This window comes from Suncus etruscus, chromosome 2 (assembly GCF_024139225.1).
Source record: "Suncus etruscus isolate mSunEtr1 chromosome 2, mSunEtr1.pri.cur, whole genome shotgun sequence".
NCBI classification, from domain to species: Eukaryota; Metazoa; Chordata; class Mammalia; order Eulipotyphla; family Soricidae; genus Suncus; species Suncus etruscus.
In genome coordinates, this window is record NC_064849.1 from 69,779,330 (window position 1) to 69,797,833 (window position 18,504).

At 35.9% G+C, this 18,504-nt stretch overlaps 1 protein-coding gene across 1 annotated transcript; it reads right to left on the reverse strand.

The window, feature by feature from the left end:
* Positions 1-1,090: 1,090 nt before the first annotated feature.
* LOC126001408 (olfactory receptor 4N4C) lies at positions 1,091-2,017 on the reverse strand. Its single transcript, XM_049768669.1, has one exon. It carries the CDS (start codon positions 2,015-2,017, stop codon positions 1,091-1,093), a length of 927 nt encoding a protein of 308 aa, XP_049624626.1.
* Positions 2,018-18,504: the final 16,487 nt, after the last annotated feature.

Here is an 18,504-nt window from a genome sequence, read left to right on the forward strand (position 1 = left end):
CTTTATCATTTAATTTATCTCTAATAAACATTTTTACATGAACATTAATAATTTTATTTGCAGTAGCCAAACCGCTGTTTTTTTCTTATCTCAGGATATCTTCAAATTTCAAATATTTAATAGTCTTGCTCTAAAAACCGTGTCTAATAATACCATCATATAGTTCAACTGATACTATTGTATTTTATTTTCTTGGTACAATGTAAAAATTTTAATTCCTGGCACTATCTATTGAAAATCTGGTGTAGGGAGAATAACACTTCATTTTTACTTTTCTCGATATTTTAGAACCAAGCAGAATTGGAAGTATATTTAAGTTGAATTTAGTTTGTTTAATTTTACTCTAACATTTGCAAGATGCCACCAAGATATCTTTAATGTCAACATTTTGAACTAGGAGGGGGTTTATCCACAATTTAGATAATTTTGGTTCTTTTATGATTCATCTGTGCACAGCAATTTTGATGCAATATTATTATAGCAATGGTTGAGAAAGTGAAAATTCTATCAATATTTTTTTATTTCTGATCCGCCCACATTATATCAATTTTCTTAGAAAATTTCAAGTATATTAGGTAACAGTGAGGAAACAGACAGAAACTTTTAAAAATCAAATATCTGATTTTGTTTTTGGAAAGTTCTTAGAGTCTACTATTTTTGAATCCTATGTTAGCAAAGGTTCAGTTCTTTTTCCATTACTTCGTATATAACTTGTCTCCTGCCCGAGATCTTGAGATTTTCCAAACTTCAAAATAGTTGAAGATTAATCACAATTTGAAGTTAAATACTTACTGCACTTAGATCAAAAGGCCTTATTTCAAAATAAGTCATAAATGACTTATACAATGACCTATATAATGACCCAAACTATCATGAAACTTAACTGCTAATATACTCATTATATTCCAATCACTCTGATATTCCCTTCAGATACATTACATATACCAAGCTTTTCTCTACCTAGGTATGATTTCTTCCATTCTTCACATAGTACATGGAATAAGCTGCATTCAATGAAAAACAATATTTGTTAAAAGTATAATGGATTTGCAACTAGAAATCTCCTTCCTTGACTTAGTATAAAAGCCATTCAACAGACCACATGCCGCATTAACAACTTCTTCATAGAAGCTTTCACTTCCTGGTTACGAAGGGTATAAATCACTGGATTCATCAGTGGAAAGATTACCGTGTGGAAAAAAGAAACCACCTTGTCAGCTGGTAAGGCACGGAATGGACGAGTATAAATGAAGATGGCAGGTCCAAACATAAGAAGTATAACGATGATATGAGTGGTGCATGTGGACATGGCCTTGCTCTTCCCTTCGGTAGCAGACCTATGTATATGGCAGAGAATGACTGCATAGGAGGCTAGAAGTCCCAGAAAGCAAAGAAGAGTGAGAAGGCCACTATTGAAAACCATCAGGAGCTCCACTGCAAAGGTATCTGTGCAGGCCAACTTGATAACCTGAGGCACATCACAGAAAAAATTATCCAATTCATTTGGGCCACAAAAGGGCAAACGGAGGATGAGTGCCACTTGGATAATGGAGTGTATAAAGCCTCCAAGCCACAGTCCAAACACCAAGGCATAACAGGCTCTAGGGTTCATGACGGTTGAATAGTACAAAGGTCGACAAATGGCAATGTAGCGATCAAAGGCCATCACCACGAGGAGCAGCCCTTCTCCTCCTCCAAGGAAGTGCAAGAAGAAGAGTTGAGCAATGCAATTTCTGTAGGAGATTACCTTCTTCACAGAAAGAAAATCCATTAGCATCCTAGGAGCTACAATAAAAGAGTAGGATGCATCCAGAAAGGCCAAGTTCCCCAGAAAGAAGTAGAGGGGTGTTGAGAGGCCAGGGTCTAATTTGATAGTGAGGATGATGAGCAAGTTTCCAGGGAGGATAATGAGGTAGAAAATTAAAATCAGCACAAAAACTAGTAGCTGGATATTTTGAGACTGGGTCAGACCAAGTAGAATGAATTCTGTTATAATAGTGCTGTTCTTTTTGTCCATCTCTCTGCCTGCAGTACATCAGAGAATACAACATTTATTTATTTATTTATTTATTTATTTATTTATTTATTTATTTATTTATTAAAATAAATGAGTATATAGCATATCTATCTACATCATCATTTTTCCACAACCAAATAAGTATTTTCTATGATTATTTATCTACTTTTTTTTTGTTTTTTGCTTTTTGTTTTTTTTTGGGCACACCCGATAACGCTTAGGGGTTACTCCTGGCTATGCGCTCAGAAGTCGCTCCTGGCTTGGGGACCATATGGGATGCCGGGGGATCGAACCGCAGTTCATCCTAGGCTAGCACTGACAAGGCAGACACCTTACCTCTAGAGCCACCGCGCAGGCCTGTATCTACTTTCACTAATTGCATACACCTCAGTCTTGAAATCACTCATCTTCTGTTTCTGTTGTTTGCTGGTCTATCATGGGGGCTAAGGAATGCCCTGTCCTGTATTTTTTATGACTTTTATCAGATATCAGTATAATTTTCTAGATGAAAGAAAGTTGATCACTATTTTTAAGTTGTTCATGTGTTTCTTTATTTGATTTGATTTTATTTGATTTTTTTATTTAAACACCTTGATTACATACATGATTGTGTTTGGGTTTCAGTCATGTAAAGAACACCACCCATCACCAGTGCAACATTCCTATCACCAATGTCCCAAGTTAGTGATAAAGTGAACACTGACCACCAGACAGAATGAGAAGCTTTTAAGATGACAGAAATATTCTGTCTGAATTATTAACTTCAAAAGTTTCTATTAGACACATTTTATTGAAAATACTATTAAACTATTAAACTGTAGAGAATTGATGCACATAGTTTATGCCTTAAGAATTTTGATTGGAGCTCACTACAAAGAGTGGTGAGTGCAGTTAGAGAAATAACTATACAGTCAACTATGGTGACAATGTTAATGAGTGAGAGAAGTAGAATGCCTGTTTCAAATATAGGTGGGAGAGGAGAAGGGAGATTGGGAACCCTGGTGATGGGAATGTTGCACTGGTGAAAGGGGATTTTCTTTTTATGAATAAAACTCAACTACAATCATGTTTGTAATTAAGGTGATTAAATAAAAGTAATATTAAAAAATTTAAAAATATATTTGACCGAAGCCTGAGAAAGTTAAGAAGACATTTGCCTTACACACAGTCGCAGAGCCAACAGAGCTGGTTCTGTAATCAGCAATGCATATGGTTCCTGGGCACAAGTATGAGTAATCCTGGAGAATAGAATAAGGAAGCTCTTAACATCAAAAAATATGTCCAACACCTCCCCCAAAACGTTGACCTACAAATTTCTTTGATTTTATTTACTTGAAATATTCTTTTATTTACAATTAATAAATTTTTATTTCCACTTATTTGCGTCAACATGATTTAAATTCTAAAAATCTTTTCATTTTTACATTAATATCTGAGGCAATTATTAATGTGATTCCTAATATAGATATTAAGTCATTGATATCAAAATAATAACTAATGCTATCACATTTCATTAACTTTTTGAATTTACATTTATATATCATGCTAAGAATAAATAAAATATTGTGTATTTATGCTCAAAAAGTACTGTTATGAGAGGAAAACATGTAAATATTGAAGATTCTTGAACTACAACAAAATACTAGTGTGCATAAAACAATATTGCACAAGCTTTTAGTTACAAAGTACATTTATTTTTAAATATATAATGTAGAGACAAAGGAAGAAAATGTCTACTAATTCTAATTCAAAGAAAATGCAGAATAAAAGACATGAAAAATTAGAAAAAAAGCTAAAAGTAAAAAATCAAAATACTAATAGAAATATAAACACTTATGTGTGCTCAAAACCTCAAACATCATTATTGTTTTCAAAAGTATGTTTATATTATTAAATGTCTATGCATAGTCACAATTATTAATAAAAATATATTGCATAAATGAATATTTGCACATAGGTATTTTCTATGATTATTTATCTACTTTTTCTAATTGCCTACACCTCAGTCTTGAAGTCACTCATATGTTTCTGTTGTTTGCTGGTCTATCATGGGGGGCTATGGAATGCTCTATCCTGCATTACTTTATGACTTTTATCAGACATCAGTATAATTTTCTAAATGGATGAAATTGATTAATTTTGAAATAAACTTAATTAATTAGATTAATTAGAACCAAAATTAAAGCAAAAGATTTACAAATGACACCTTCTACATTGAGGTTTTTCTCCTACATTTTTCATTTCTTTTTCCATTCTATACTTTTGCTTCCTTTTTTTCTTAATATTTAATGAAATTATTTTTATCATTTCTATTTCATATAAAATCCATTTTAAAATATCAAAAATTTTGCACATTATTAAATACCTTTTCACATTTTTTTATTTCCAACAAGGTATCTTTAGAAAAAAAATCTTTAAATGACTCAAAGGTTGAGGGTGACAGGCTCTTTTTCTGTGCCTTTTTTGTTTCTTATCATGCATTTCTATTCTTTTATTACAGGTTTAACAGTACCCATCATTTAACATCCTCTAGGTTTGTGTAAGTTTTAGACCAAGTAATAACTCTAAAATTATTGGTACTTAATAAATGTTTTAATATTGTCAACAAAATAAATAATATAAATAAATAAAATCAAACACAAGTAGTAGGAGGAATTGGAGATTAAAGTTTTCATTGTTTGACTTAATTTCAAGCTCATGTAGTAATTTCCACTATGGTTCCGTCCACTGCATTCTAAAATACCAGATAAATGTTTATAATATATATTTCCATTTTTTCTTTCTGTTCTTTACAAATATTTGTGAAATGTCAAAAAACATTTACCTCGATAGCAATTCAGTACTAGCTTCACATAACAGACTTCACTAAAGAAACAATTGCTGATTTTTTTCTGCCTGTTATCAAATATCTCTTCACACACAGGATCTCATCTATTGAGACATGAGACACACGACCAATTTATGATGCAATGCAAAAGTACTTTGGGAATTTGAAGGCTAACAAGGCTATAACTATCAATGGGAATTATCAGACTTTCAACAAGATATAATCAGAGAACTTGTACTAGAAATTAAGCACAAGTTCTTGAACACAGATGAGTTAAAGTATTGTGTCACTTCATTGTGTTGGTACTAAAATCAACATTCTATCAATGGCAGAGAATGAAATGATGGCAAGAATGGTTATTAAACCTGAGTGTTAGAAACCAAAAAGCTACTTAATTTTCAATTCAAAAAGAAATGTAATAAAATCCATAGGAAATCATTGATATATCAAGTAAGATAATAATGTGGCCAAGTAGGTGGCAAAATTTATTTAGCATTTTTCTGGTAATGAATAAGAATAAAACATAATCTCTCAAAAATTTCTCTTTATAATACAAGAAAAAATAATATCAAAAAACATTCAAATATCAAAGAAAAAAATGAAAATCAAAGACTTGTCCTCCTAAATTGACCTTATAATGATTTGAGTATTTGATGCTTTCAATTTTTTTATTTTCTCAAAGCTCTGTTAAAACTTCTTTTTGCTAAATGTTATGAAACAAAAGAAAATTGAAAATTACTGTAGTTTAAAGTGGCAAAATGAAAATTAATGTATTTTTATTTCACTTTAAAGATACTTTCTATTTTAGAGTTGAAACTTTTATACATAGGGTCTTCAGGCTGTAAAGTCTTGGGCCTGCTCGAAATGGGGACAAGTATCCTCACCTATGCTACCACCATGCTTCCAGATATCCCAAAATCCATACCCCATTCCACATCCTAAATCATATAAACAGCCCAGCATCATAACTAATATCAGAAGAGACATAAAGTCAAAGAAACTGACAGGTTTCATTGAAAAGATGTACCTATGAAAATCTTTAGGCTGGAAACTCTGGAACCTACCAGGGAAGGGAGTGGGCCAAGAATCATACCATTCTATAGATCCTGAATGGTGCAATACCTTCAAATTCCACAATACTGACAGCTCAATGGAGCACTGAAAATTAGATGGCAAAGAAGCATAGAATTCCACTAAGCTCAATACATGAAAATAATAACACAGAAAACTCAACTAGCAACAAACAGTAATTCCTCAATGACTTTAATAACATGCTTGTGAGATAAAGCAAAGTTTTTAAAAGTTTTCTTTTATTCAACTATCTTTTAATACTCCACTTAGCTTTTTGTTGTAGCAAGCAATATACAAATGAATTCTTTTATGACTCTTAAGAGAAATGTTTGGGGGTGGAAACTGGGGACAAAGATAGAGGGAAAATCACACTGCTGGTATGATGGGTGCCAGGGCATTAAATGCCCCAAACAATTCTATAATAAACAACTTTGTAAACCATGGTATTTAAATAAAGTTAGATGGAAAAAATGAAACTACTAAGCTTAATCTTTAAAAATAAATTCATTGGGGGAAAATCTATGCCTGCCCAGTGGTTCCCGGCTGTGAAAAACTGCTAGTGTTGCTTGTGCCTGTTTTTCTACTGTCCTGTCTCCTGAACCTCTCGGGAGTGGGCTGAAAATGGCCCAGCAAAATTGCTCTCCCAGAAGCTCATTCCAGGCTGGTCCGGAACACCAAGGACCTCTGTCCAATCGTGTAAACCGGCTATCAGCAGTATTTTGCAGAAAGGAAGGTCTCCTGTTTGTGAAGTCAGGCTGGGAAAATCTATGCCTGCCCAGTGGTTCCAGACTGTGAGAAACTGTGAGTGTTACTTGTGTGTGTTTTTCTACTCTCCTGTCTCCTGAACCTCTCAGGAGTGGGCCGAAAAAGGCCCAGAAAAATCACTCTCCTAGAGGCTCCAGAAGAGCACAGCTTTGCGGCTTTGCATGCTTTCTAATGAAAGAATACCACTGCAACAAGAAGAAAAAAAATCACACTAGGAACTGTGCTGGATACTTGAAGCCCAGCATTTCTCTCCAGACTGTCTTTTCTGCTGCGTGCTTGGGCCTAAGATTTGATCATCCATGGAGGGCTCCCCTTCCTTGGAGGCAAGTCGACCCACTCTGAAAGGGTAGAGCCAGAGGAACGTGGCTGCGCACATCATTTAGCCAATGAATACCATCACTACACATAGAAAAACCCACAATACAAGTGTGACAACGGGAAACAATGCAGGCCAGCATCAGACATAGAAAATGAAGATGGCAACTCTGATGACTGGAAAATGGCCAACCAACTAGTCAGTCTCTCAGATAAGGAGTTTAGAGAAGAAATATGGAAGAAGCTCACAGAACTCAAAGAAACCATGGATCGAATTGAACAGAACACTAATAAGAACCAAGAAAATATGAAGAAAGAAATCAGAAAACTTCAAAAAGAAGTAACAGGTCAAATAACAGGTCTGAAAATCTCAGTAAATGAATTGAATGACAAAATAGATAAGCTCTCCAATAGGGTAACAGAAGCTTAGGATATAATTAGTGCTCTAGAAGATGAGATACATAACAACTCCATACAGCAGAAGAGACTGGGGATAAAACCTTAAAGCAAATTATCAGATAATGGAAAAATTAGTCAAAGAATGTGAACAGATGAAGATAGAAGTCTATGATAAGCTCAACAGAAGCAACTTAAGAATCATTGGAGTCCCAGAGACACAGGAAGAAAATCTTCAGAAAGAATCAACGGTCAAGAACATCATTAAAGAGAAACTTCCAGAGCTAATGAAATATGTGTTCAAATCCTGCATGCCCAAAGAGTACCAACTAAAAGAGACCCCAGAAAAAACACCCTGAGACACATCCTAGTCACAATGACGAATCCCACAGATAGAAACAGAATTCTGAAAACACCAAGATCAAAAAGAAAAATTATATTCAAGGGAACATCCTTGAGATTAACAGCAGACCTGTCATCAAAAACACTCAAGGCCAGAAAGCAGTGGTGGGACATAGTGACACAATTCAATGAAATAATTGCTTCGCCTAGATACTGTACCCAGCAAAACTCACTTTAAGGTTTGAAGGAAGAATACTTGGTTTCACAGACAAACAACAGCTCAGAAAATTTACAAACTCATAACCAGTCTTAAGAAAAAAACTGAAAGACCTACTTTAAGACAAGACTGACCAAAAGATACACCGAACTTTGATATAAAGATGGCACTAAATCCAGAACAATTTTTTCTCTCAATATCAATGAACAAAATGCACCAGTTAAAAGACACAGAGTGGCTAAATGGATCAAAAAACTCAATCCAACCTTCTGCTGCCTACAAGAAACGCACCTGAATAGTCAGAACAAACATAGACTCAAAATAAAAGGCTGGAGGAAAATTATCCAAGTAAATAACACCCATAAAAAAGCTGAAGTGGCCATACTAATATCAGTTGATGCAAACTTTATACTCAGAATGGTTGTAAGAAACAAAGATGGACATTTTCTATTAATCAAGTGATATATACAGCAGAAAGAAATCCCTCTCCTAAACATATATGCATCAAATGAGGGGCCAACAAAATATTTCATACAATTGTTGAAAAATCTGAAAAAGAATATCAATAATAACAACAATAATTATGGGGACCTCAAAACGACTTTGTCAACACTTGATAAGTCAACCAGACTGAAACCCAACAAGAATATACTCGACTGAGAAGAGAAATGGAAGAGGCCTAGTAGCAAAATATTATAGCAAAATATTTTAAGACCCTCTAGTATTTGAGATTTTCTTTCACATTAAGCTTTTATTTATAGTTAGTATTTATATGTAAAACATACATAGTGTAACATTATTTATGCTTAACATCACAGACATATGTAAATAAGCTGTGGTAGGCAGCCTTTCCTTCTAAACTACAATCAGAAGCCAATTATAAATCAGAAAAACCCAAATAACTCATAGCCTGGTTTTCTTGAGAGATCTGTGCATATGTGGGTGGGAATGAGTCATGGCGTTGGAGAAATACGCATCAGGAACTGATAACATAGTCATAGCAGTAGCAATTACTGTTGGCTGAGCAAGACATAGAAGAATCAAAACTAGAGGAGTTTTGATTTTGGTAGTGGAGAATTGCAGTTCCAAATTAGGAAAGTCCTAGGTGGAGAATGAAATGCTGCACTATTCAAAGAATGTGTTCAAATACGGAATTCTGGTGAGTTAGTTAGGAGCTTAGAAGTCTGAGGTTTCTTCTAGAGATTTCCATAGGGTGGTAATTAAATCAGAATCTGGAGGTGGTGGAGATTGGGAATGTAAACTTTTGGTTTCAATTAGGAACTAGTCTGGCCATGAAGGCAGTGTGGATACTCTGTGTTTGGGTTGATCTTCCCCACCTATATGAGCAAGACTGTCATTGCAGTTGATGATGTCTTATGACCTACTGCATTCCACTTTGTGTAAAAATAGAATTCTAACATTAAACCACACTGCCACTTACAGGCAAATAGAGAAGCTAACACATTTATAAAAAATATTCAGAAAAACATTTTTAAATTAAGGTGGAAATTTAAAAAAAAGGAATAACTCTTCAGTGTAATCTTAAATATAAAACAGAATATAACAGACAAATAATTTAAAAATGAAATAATAATGAAACCTCATAAAGTTAGAGGCTCTTAATTGTATATAGAATAGTATGTTTAAGATATCAGAAAAGAACTACAGTAGCAGGAAGAAGTTCCTCAGAAAGGAGACTGAAGTTATTTTTAAAATCTTAGCAGAGTGTTGGCCACCTCAATGTCTTTCTAATATCTGTCTGTGTGTACATAATGTCTATGTTGTTTATTGCCTTACCTCCTATTATTATATAACACCTCTTTCCTCCACTTTTCACTTTACAGATCCTTTTCTAGCCCTTCACTCTCTCACCCCAGATCTGTTATTTCCCCCATTTAACCCTTTTTACCCTCAGTTCTTAACTCCTAAGGAACTGGAATGTTCCCCCACCACAGTCAGCTGCTAAGCAGTTCCCAAACCCAAAATACAAATACCCAACCTGCCTCACCTCAGCCAGAGAAGAAACTGCCACTGCTGCTGCTACTGATTTGCTCCTGGCAGTTCCCTTTTCCCCATCATCTCTTCACTATGGACTGTTGCTTTCTACCAGACTCAATTTCTTCCTTTCTTTTTCTTTTAAGTAATTTTTATTGTGACAAATGTGAAATATAAGTATTTCACAGTTATACTTAAGGTACATAGTGACAGTGAATTAGGGCCATTCCCACCACCAGTGTTGTTCTTCCTCGACCCCTGTTCCCAGCATGCATTCCATACCTCCCCTCTTTGCCCCCTGAATGCTAGTGTAACACATCACCTTTGTGTTTAGCTTGTTGTAGATTGGGTATCTTGATTCTGTTGTGGTTTACTTGGGGTTTGGTGTTTAGGTCTGATCATTTCTTTATTTCCACTCAAAGTTTATGCGACTGTTTGTTCCTGGTGCCATTCACTTTTTTATTTTAATATCTTTATTTAAACAACTTAATCATAGACATGATTATAGTTGAGTTTCAGTTATATAAAGAACACTCACTTCACCAGTGTAACATTTCCATCACCAATGTCCCCCATCTCCTTCCTACCCAACCAACCTGCATTTGAGACAGGCATTCTATTTCCTTCATTCATTGACTATATCATTCCAAGACTTGCCAGTCTTGACTATCTTATTTATTCTTTCAAAAAAAAAATAAAGCTCCTGGTCTCATTGACTTTTTTATTGTTTTCTTTGTTTCTATGTTTTTTATTTATGCTCTTTTTTGTTTGTTTGTTTGTTTGTTTGTTTGTTTTTGGGCCACACCTGGTGACGATAAGGGGTTACTCCTGGCTATTCAGAAATTGCTCCTGGCTTGGAGGACCACATGGGATGCTGGGGATTGAACCTAGATCCGTCCTGGGTCAGCACATGCAAGGCAAATGTCTTACCACTGATCTATTTTTTTTTATTATTTTAATTATGACAACAAAGATGCAAAGAAAGAGGACAGGGTAAAGTTACAGTGGAAGCCCAATCACCCATAAACAGAATTCTCGGTAATCCCATCGATGATATCCAAGCCTTGAAGTTTCAGCCAAAGAACATTGAGAAAAACAAAACTGAACCCATGTACAATACAATTACTTTGTCCCTCAAATCCCCAGTTGTAGTACATACTATTTCTTAGCAGCACACAATATAATCTAAAGACATTAGACTTATGTAACTCCTTAAACATTGAGGGCAAAGTACATTTATCTAGTTCCATGCACATGCTTACTAGTTTAAGTTAACCTCAAAAGTTTTAGTGGGTTGTTTTTCTTAAGGGTTGGAGTCAAGGGAACATAGTAAAAAACGGTGTTAAAGTGGCATTTGTTTGCATAGGCCCACCAAAATATAAGGGACATGGAAAGAAAAATTATGGTCTAAATACAAGGAGACCCTACCCCTGAAGTTTCCTGGCACAGGACTGACTCTAGGCTCCAGGCAAACTAGTTTGTCCAATTCAAGTCATCGTCTGTAGTGGCAATACACCTCCATTCCTCACATAGTCTCTGTTGTTGGTATCATGCTTCTGTATTAAAGATCCTGGAGTCTGCATATCCCATATTGCAGTCAGGATGGTGCAGAGCATCCTCTCATTTCACCTCACACTCAAGGGGCACTAGAGAGAACCATGTCCTGTAGAGCAGGTCATTGTTGTTGTCAAGTCTTCTCAGTGTAAACGGAAGTCTCTTTTTAGGAGGTCGATGTCAGACTCTTGGTAGTGTCTTTCCTGGTAGAGGACTGCTTCCAGCTGTTGCTATAAAAGACCTTGGATGTTTCGTAGATAGCTTGCCTGGTTCCGGTGTGAATGGAGGATGCCCATTCTTCTGAGGCCTGTGCCAGGTCATTATATCAATGTCCAGGGTGTAAGGTACATTGTACTGAGATTTAGATAAGAACTTATCTGTATGTATAGTGCTTTCCCATTTTAATGTGTCTATGCAAACAAGGATCAATGCCATGAAGCGTTATTGGTGCATCTGGAGGCAATAGGAACAAGACCAGCAATTTCCATGACATAGTTCAATCATTGGCATCAAACTGAGGGACAGTTCCACCAACAGTCCTTACTGAACAGCTTACAAAGAAAAGACAAAATGAAAAGTGGATAGAAACATCATGGTAGAAGAATATTTAGAGAGTTACAGCAGTTAAAGAAAATACCCATAAAATATTCAAAAGATTCAATATGTTCATATGTGTTCAATATGTGTTCAATTTGTGTCCTTCTAAGTAGTTCTGGGATTTGTTAGATCTACTGTATGTCTTTGGTCAGAGATTAGAACTGTGTGTTACTGAAGTTAAGAAGGGTAAATCTGGGGTAATGATGGTTGGGAGGAGTATATGTTCCCCTCGCGGTTTGCAAAATGTAGACTGGTATGAAATTGCCAGTGACAGCCTGAGTATAGCTGAGCCGCTATCTGCCACCCCCCAGATCAAACTCCACCCCCTAAGCCAACCTCTGGAGCTGGCCTGGGAGTGGGGAAAACCCAGGGTGCCCCATCAGCTCCTCCCAGGAACTCACCTGGAGATCCGGAGGAAAGGGGGAGAGGGGGGTCGGGTGACCCAGGTCCAGGCCCCCCTACCCCAGGCCGGGCCAAGAGGCCTCTGGCACATGCGGAGGTCTGCCAGGTGCCCGCCCATGCCGGCTAAAAATCCTGCTCCAGGAGACCACTGATCTATTTCAGGCCTTCTGCTCTTGTTTTTATTATTTCTTGTCCTCTGTGTTTGAGTTTCTTTGCTGCTGTTTTTTTTCCAGATCCTTAAGGTAACCTTTTAAGCTGTTGATTTTATTTTCCTCTTTTCTAAAGTAGGCCTGTATTACTATGAATTTCCCCATAATTACTGCTATTGCTGTGTCTCACAGATTTTGACATATTGTTTATTCATTATCATTCCTCTCAAGAAATCTTTTTTATTTCTTTCTTGACTTCCTCTTTGATCCAGCTGTTGTTGAGCAACATGCTATTTAATCTCCTGGCGTTGAATTTTCTCCACACAATCTTTTTACAGTCAATCTTGATCTCTGTTGCATAGTGATCTGTAGGGTGCTTTTTATAATTCTTATAAGTTAGATTTATATCCCAAGGTGTGGTCTATTCTAGAAAAGGTTCCATGTGTACTTGAGAAGAATATGTATTCCATTTTCTGAATATGAAGGGTCATGTATAAATCTATTAGTCCTAGTTCTTCTAGTTTCTCATTTATTGTTCTTATGTCTTTGCTAGTTTTCTGCCTAGTGGATCTGTCTCTTGGTGATAATGGTGTGCTAAGTCTCCTACTACTATTATAATTCCCTTCATATATTTCTCTAGGTTTGTAAGCAAACACCTAATATTTTGCTGGCTTTACAATTGGTGCATAAATGATCAGAGTTAGTATTTCTTGGTCTAATGTTCCCCTGATCAATAAATAGTGACCCTCTTCTCTGAGCACTTTCCAAAGGTTGAATGCAATTTGGTCTGATTTGAAAATCACTATACCACGATTTTATTTTTATTCTATTGGCTTAAATAATTGATTTACATTCTAAGCCTATGTCTATCCTGGTTTTTTAGGTGTGTTTCTTTCAGGCAGGAGATATCTGTTTTTGTTTTCTAATCCAATCCTCTACTATTTGTCTTTTAATAGGGGAATTTAGTCCATTGTAATTTAAGGAGAATTTTGACAAAGAGTATTTTTGTGCTGTTATATTGTATAGGGTTGTTTTTACAATTGAGCATTTGGTTTTTGTAATAGATCTCAGAGGAGTTCATCTAAAGTCAGTTTGTTTATCACAAATATTGTGAGTTATTTTATGTCTGAGAATGTTTTTAGTCCTTCTTCCTCTGTAAATGAGAGTTTTGCTGGGTAGTTGTCTGTAGGTTGTAAGTTTTTTCATTCAGTAGTTTAAATATGTTATTCCACTGTCTTCTTTCCTGAATTGTTTCAAATGGGAGATCTGGTTTGATTCTTATGTTTCTTCCTTTGTACTTGAGGTTTTTTCCCCCTATATTGCTCTAAAGAATTTACCTCTCTGGTTTTTTTTCTTTTTTGTTTTTTTTTTTTTTTTTTGTTTTTTTGTGGTTTTTGGGTCATACCCGGCAGTGCTCAGGGGTTATTTCTGGCTCCAGGCTCAGAAATTACTCCTGGCAGGCACGGGGGACCATATGGGACGCCGGGATTCGAACCGATGACCTCCTGCATGAAAGGCAAACACCTTACCTCCATGCTATCTCTCTGGCCCCTCTCTGTTTTTTTTTTTTTTTTTTTTTTTTTTTTTTTTTTTTTTTTTTTAATTTCCCATTTGGATTATTATATCCTGGTGTTGATTTATTAGTGTCTATTTTATTTGTCACCTCTTTATTTTTTACAGGTGTTTCTTTCCAGAGGGTGTAAATTTTTTCTGCTATTATTTCCCTCATTACTTGTTCTTCTCCTTTATTTTTTCCTTCCTTTTATGGTATTCCTATAACTCGTAGATTATTTATTTTGTCTTTGTTCATGAGGTATTTTATATTTTCTTCCAGTGTTTTATCTCTCATTTCTTTTTTTTTCACTGTCTTCAATTTTATTCAGTATAGTATTGAAAGTCCTGATATAGCAATCAAGCAAGGAAAACAAATCAAAAAAATTTAAATTGGAAAAAAGAATTCCAATTATAATTATCTACAGATGACATGATAATATACATAAAAGACCCTAAAGAGTCCACAAAAAGATCCTAGAACAATATATCAATACAGCAATGTAGAAAACAATGAAGTTAGTATACAAAAGTGTGTTGCATTCTTTTTATTTTCCTCCCCTATGCATACTGAACCCCATTCAGGACTTCTTTTTTCCTAGTATTCATTTTCTTTTTCTTTTCTTTTTTTTTAAGTTATACAAATGTCTCTATTGGGAGACCACACTTGATGGTGCTCAGAGCTTACTCATGGCTCTCAAGTATGTGGAATAATATGTAGGTCTTGGGATGGAATCGAGATCAGAAAAGCTTCTTAGTATTTCTTCTGGCCCTCCTTTTTTAAATCTTTATTTAAACACCGTGATTACAAACATGATTATAGTTGTATGATTACAGTCATGTAAAGAACACCCCCCTTCACCAGTGCAACATTCCCACCATCAATTTCCCAGATCTCCCTTCTCCCCACCCCCCTGCACCTGTACTCGAGACAGGCTTTCTACTTCCCTCATTCATTCACATTGTTATGATAGTTTTCAGTGTAGTCATCTCTGCAACTGTACTCACCACTCTATGTGATGAGCTTCATGTCCTGAGCTGCATCTACCAGCCCTCATCTCTCTTGTCTCTGAGATACTGTTAAAAATGTCTTTCATTTTTCTTAAAGCCCATAGATGAGTGAAACCATTCTGCATCTTTCTCTCTCCCTCTGACTTATTTTACTCAGCATAATAGATTCTATGTACATCCATGTATAGGAAAATTTCATGACTTCATCTCTCCTGATGGCTGTATAGTATTCCATTGTGTATATGTACCACAGTTTCTTCAGCCACTCATCTGTTGAAGGGCATCTTGGTTGTTTCCAGAGTCTGGCTATTGTAAATAGCGCTGCAATGAATATAGGAGTAAGGAAGGGATTTTTGTGTTGTATTTTTGTGTTCCTTGGGTATATTCCTAGGAGTGGTATAGCTGGATCGTATGGAAGCTCAATTTCCAGTTTGTGAAGGAATCTCCATATCGCTTTCCATAAAGGTTGTACTAGACGGCATTCCCACCAGCAGTGAAAAAGAGTTACTTTCCCTCCTCATCCCCGCCAGCACTGCTTGTTTTCCTTTTTTGTGATGTGTGCCAATCTCAGTGGCGTGAGGTGGTACCTCATAGTAGTTTTGATTTGCATCTCCCTGACGATTAGTGATGTTGAGCATCTTTTCATATGCCTTTTGGCCATTTGCCTTTCTTCTTTTTCAAAGTGTCTGTTCATTTCTTCTCCCCATTTTTTGATGGGGTTAGTTGTTTTTTTCTTATATAGTTCTGTCAGTACCTTGTAAATTTTGGATATTAGCCCTTTATCTGATGAGTATTGGGTGAATAATTTCTCCCACTCAGTGGGTGGCCTTTGTAGTCTGGGCACCATTTCCTTTGAGATGCAGAAGCTTCTCAGCTTAATATAGTCCCATCTGTTTATCTCTGCTTCCACTTGTTTGGAAAGTGCTGTCTCCTCCTTAAAGATGCCTTTAGTCTCAATGTCCTGGAGTGTTTCACCTACATGTTGTTCCATATAACTTATAGTTTCAGTTCTAATATCAAGGTCTTTAATCCATTTGAATTTTATCTTTGTACATGGTGTTAGCTGGGGGTCTGAGTTTGCTTTTTTGCAAGTGGCTAACCAGTTGTGCCAACACCACTTGTTGAATAGGCTTTCCTTGCTCCATTTAGGATTTCTTGCTCCTTTATCAAAAACTAGGTGGTTATATGTCTGAGGAACCTTCTCTGAGTATTCAAGCCTATTCCACTGATCTGAGGGTCTGTCTTTAATCCAATACCATGCTGTTTTTATAACTATTGCTTTGTAATACAGCTTAAAATTGGGGAAAGTAATGCCTCCCATATTTCTTTTCCCAAGAAGTGCTTTAGCTATTCGAGGTTGTTTGTTGTTCCAGATGAATTTCCAAAGCATTTGATCCACTTCTTTGAAGAATGTCATGGGTATCTTCAGATAATCGCGTTAAATCTGTACAATGCTTTTGGAAGTATTGCCATTTTAATGATGTTGATCCTGCCAATCCATGAGCAAGGTATGTGTTTCCATTTCCGCATGTCCTCTCTTATTTCTTGGAGCAGTGTTTTGTAGTTTTCTTTGTATAGATCCTTCACATCTTTAGTCAGGTTGACTCCAAGGTATTTGAGTTTGTGTGGCACTAATGTGAATGGGATTGTTCTCTTAATGTCCATTTCTTCCCTATCATTATTAGTGTATAAAAAGGCCATTGATTTTTGTGTGTTAATTTTGTAGCCTTCCACTTTGCTATATGAATCTATTATGTCTAGAAGCTTTTTGGTAGAGTCTTTAGGGTTTTCTAAGTAGAGTATCATGTCATCTGCAAACAGTGAGAGCTTGACTTCTTCCTTTTCTATCTGGATTCCCTTGATATCTTTTTCTTGCCTAATTGCTATAGCAAGTACTTCTAGTACTATGTTGAATAGGAGTGGTGAGAGAGGACAGCCTTGTCTTGTACCAGAATTTAGAGGGAAGGATTTTAGTTTATCTCCATTGAGGATAATATTTGCCACTGGCTTCTGGTAGATGGCTTTGACTATATTGAGAAAGGTTCCTTTTATTCCTATCTTGCTGAGAGTTTTCTTCAAGAATGGGTGTTGAACCTTATCAAATGCTTTTTCTGCGTCTATTGATATGACCATGTGATTTTTATTTATTTTTTGTTGTTTATGTCGTGTATTATATTGATAGATTTATGGATGTTAAACCAGCCTTGCATTGCTGGGATGAAACCTACTTGATCAAAGTGAATGATCTTCTTGATGAGGCACTAGATCCTGTTCGCCAGGATTTTGTTGAGGATCTTTGCATCTGTGTTCATCAGGGATATTGGTCTGTAATTTTCTTTTTTGACAGCATCTCTATCAGGTTTTGGTATTAAGGTGATGTTGGCTTCATAAAAGCTATTTGGAAGTGTTCCTGGTTTTTTTTTTGATTTTATAAAAGAACCTGGCCAGGATTGGTAGTAGTTCCTCTTGAAAGGTTTGAAAGAATTCATTCATGAATCCATCTGGGCCTGGGCTTTTGTTTTTGGGCAAATTTTTGATTACAGATTTAATTTCCTCAATAGTGATGGGGGTGTTTAGATATGCTACATCCTCTTCCTTCAACCGTGGAAGATTATAAGAGTCCAAGAATTTATCCATTTCTTCCAGGTTCTCATTTTTAGTGGCGTAGAGTTTCTCAAAGTAATTTCTGATTACCCTTTGAATCTCTGCCATATCAGTAGTGATCTCTCCTTTTTCATTCCTAATATGAGTTATCAAGTTTCTCTCTCTCTCTTTCTTTGTTAGGTTTGCCAGTGGTCTATCAATCTTGTTTATTTTTTCAAAGAACCAAATTCTGCTTTCGTTGATCTTTCAGATTGTTTTTTGGGTTTCCACTTCGTTGATTTCTGCTCTCAGCTTTGTTATTTCCTTCTGTCTCCCTATTTTTGGGTCCTTTTGTTGAGCACTTTCTAGTTCTATTAGCTGTGTCATTAAGCTACTCAGGTAAGCTCCTTCTTCTTTCCTTTTGTGCGCTTGCAAAGCTATAAATTTTCCTCTCAGTACTGCTTTTGCTGTGTCCCATAAGTTCTGATAATTTGTGTCTTTATTGTCATTTGTTTCCAGAAATCTTTTGCTTTCCTCCTTGATTTCATCTTGGACACACTGGTTATTGAGTATGAGGCTGTTTAACTTCCAGGTGTTAAATTTTTTCTTCTGTGTCCCTTTGCAGTTCACATCTAACTTCAGAGCCTTGTGGTCAGCAAAGGTAGCCTGCAAAATGTTTATCTTTTTTATTTTATGAAGGTATGTTTTATGT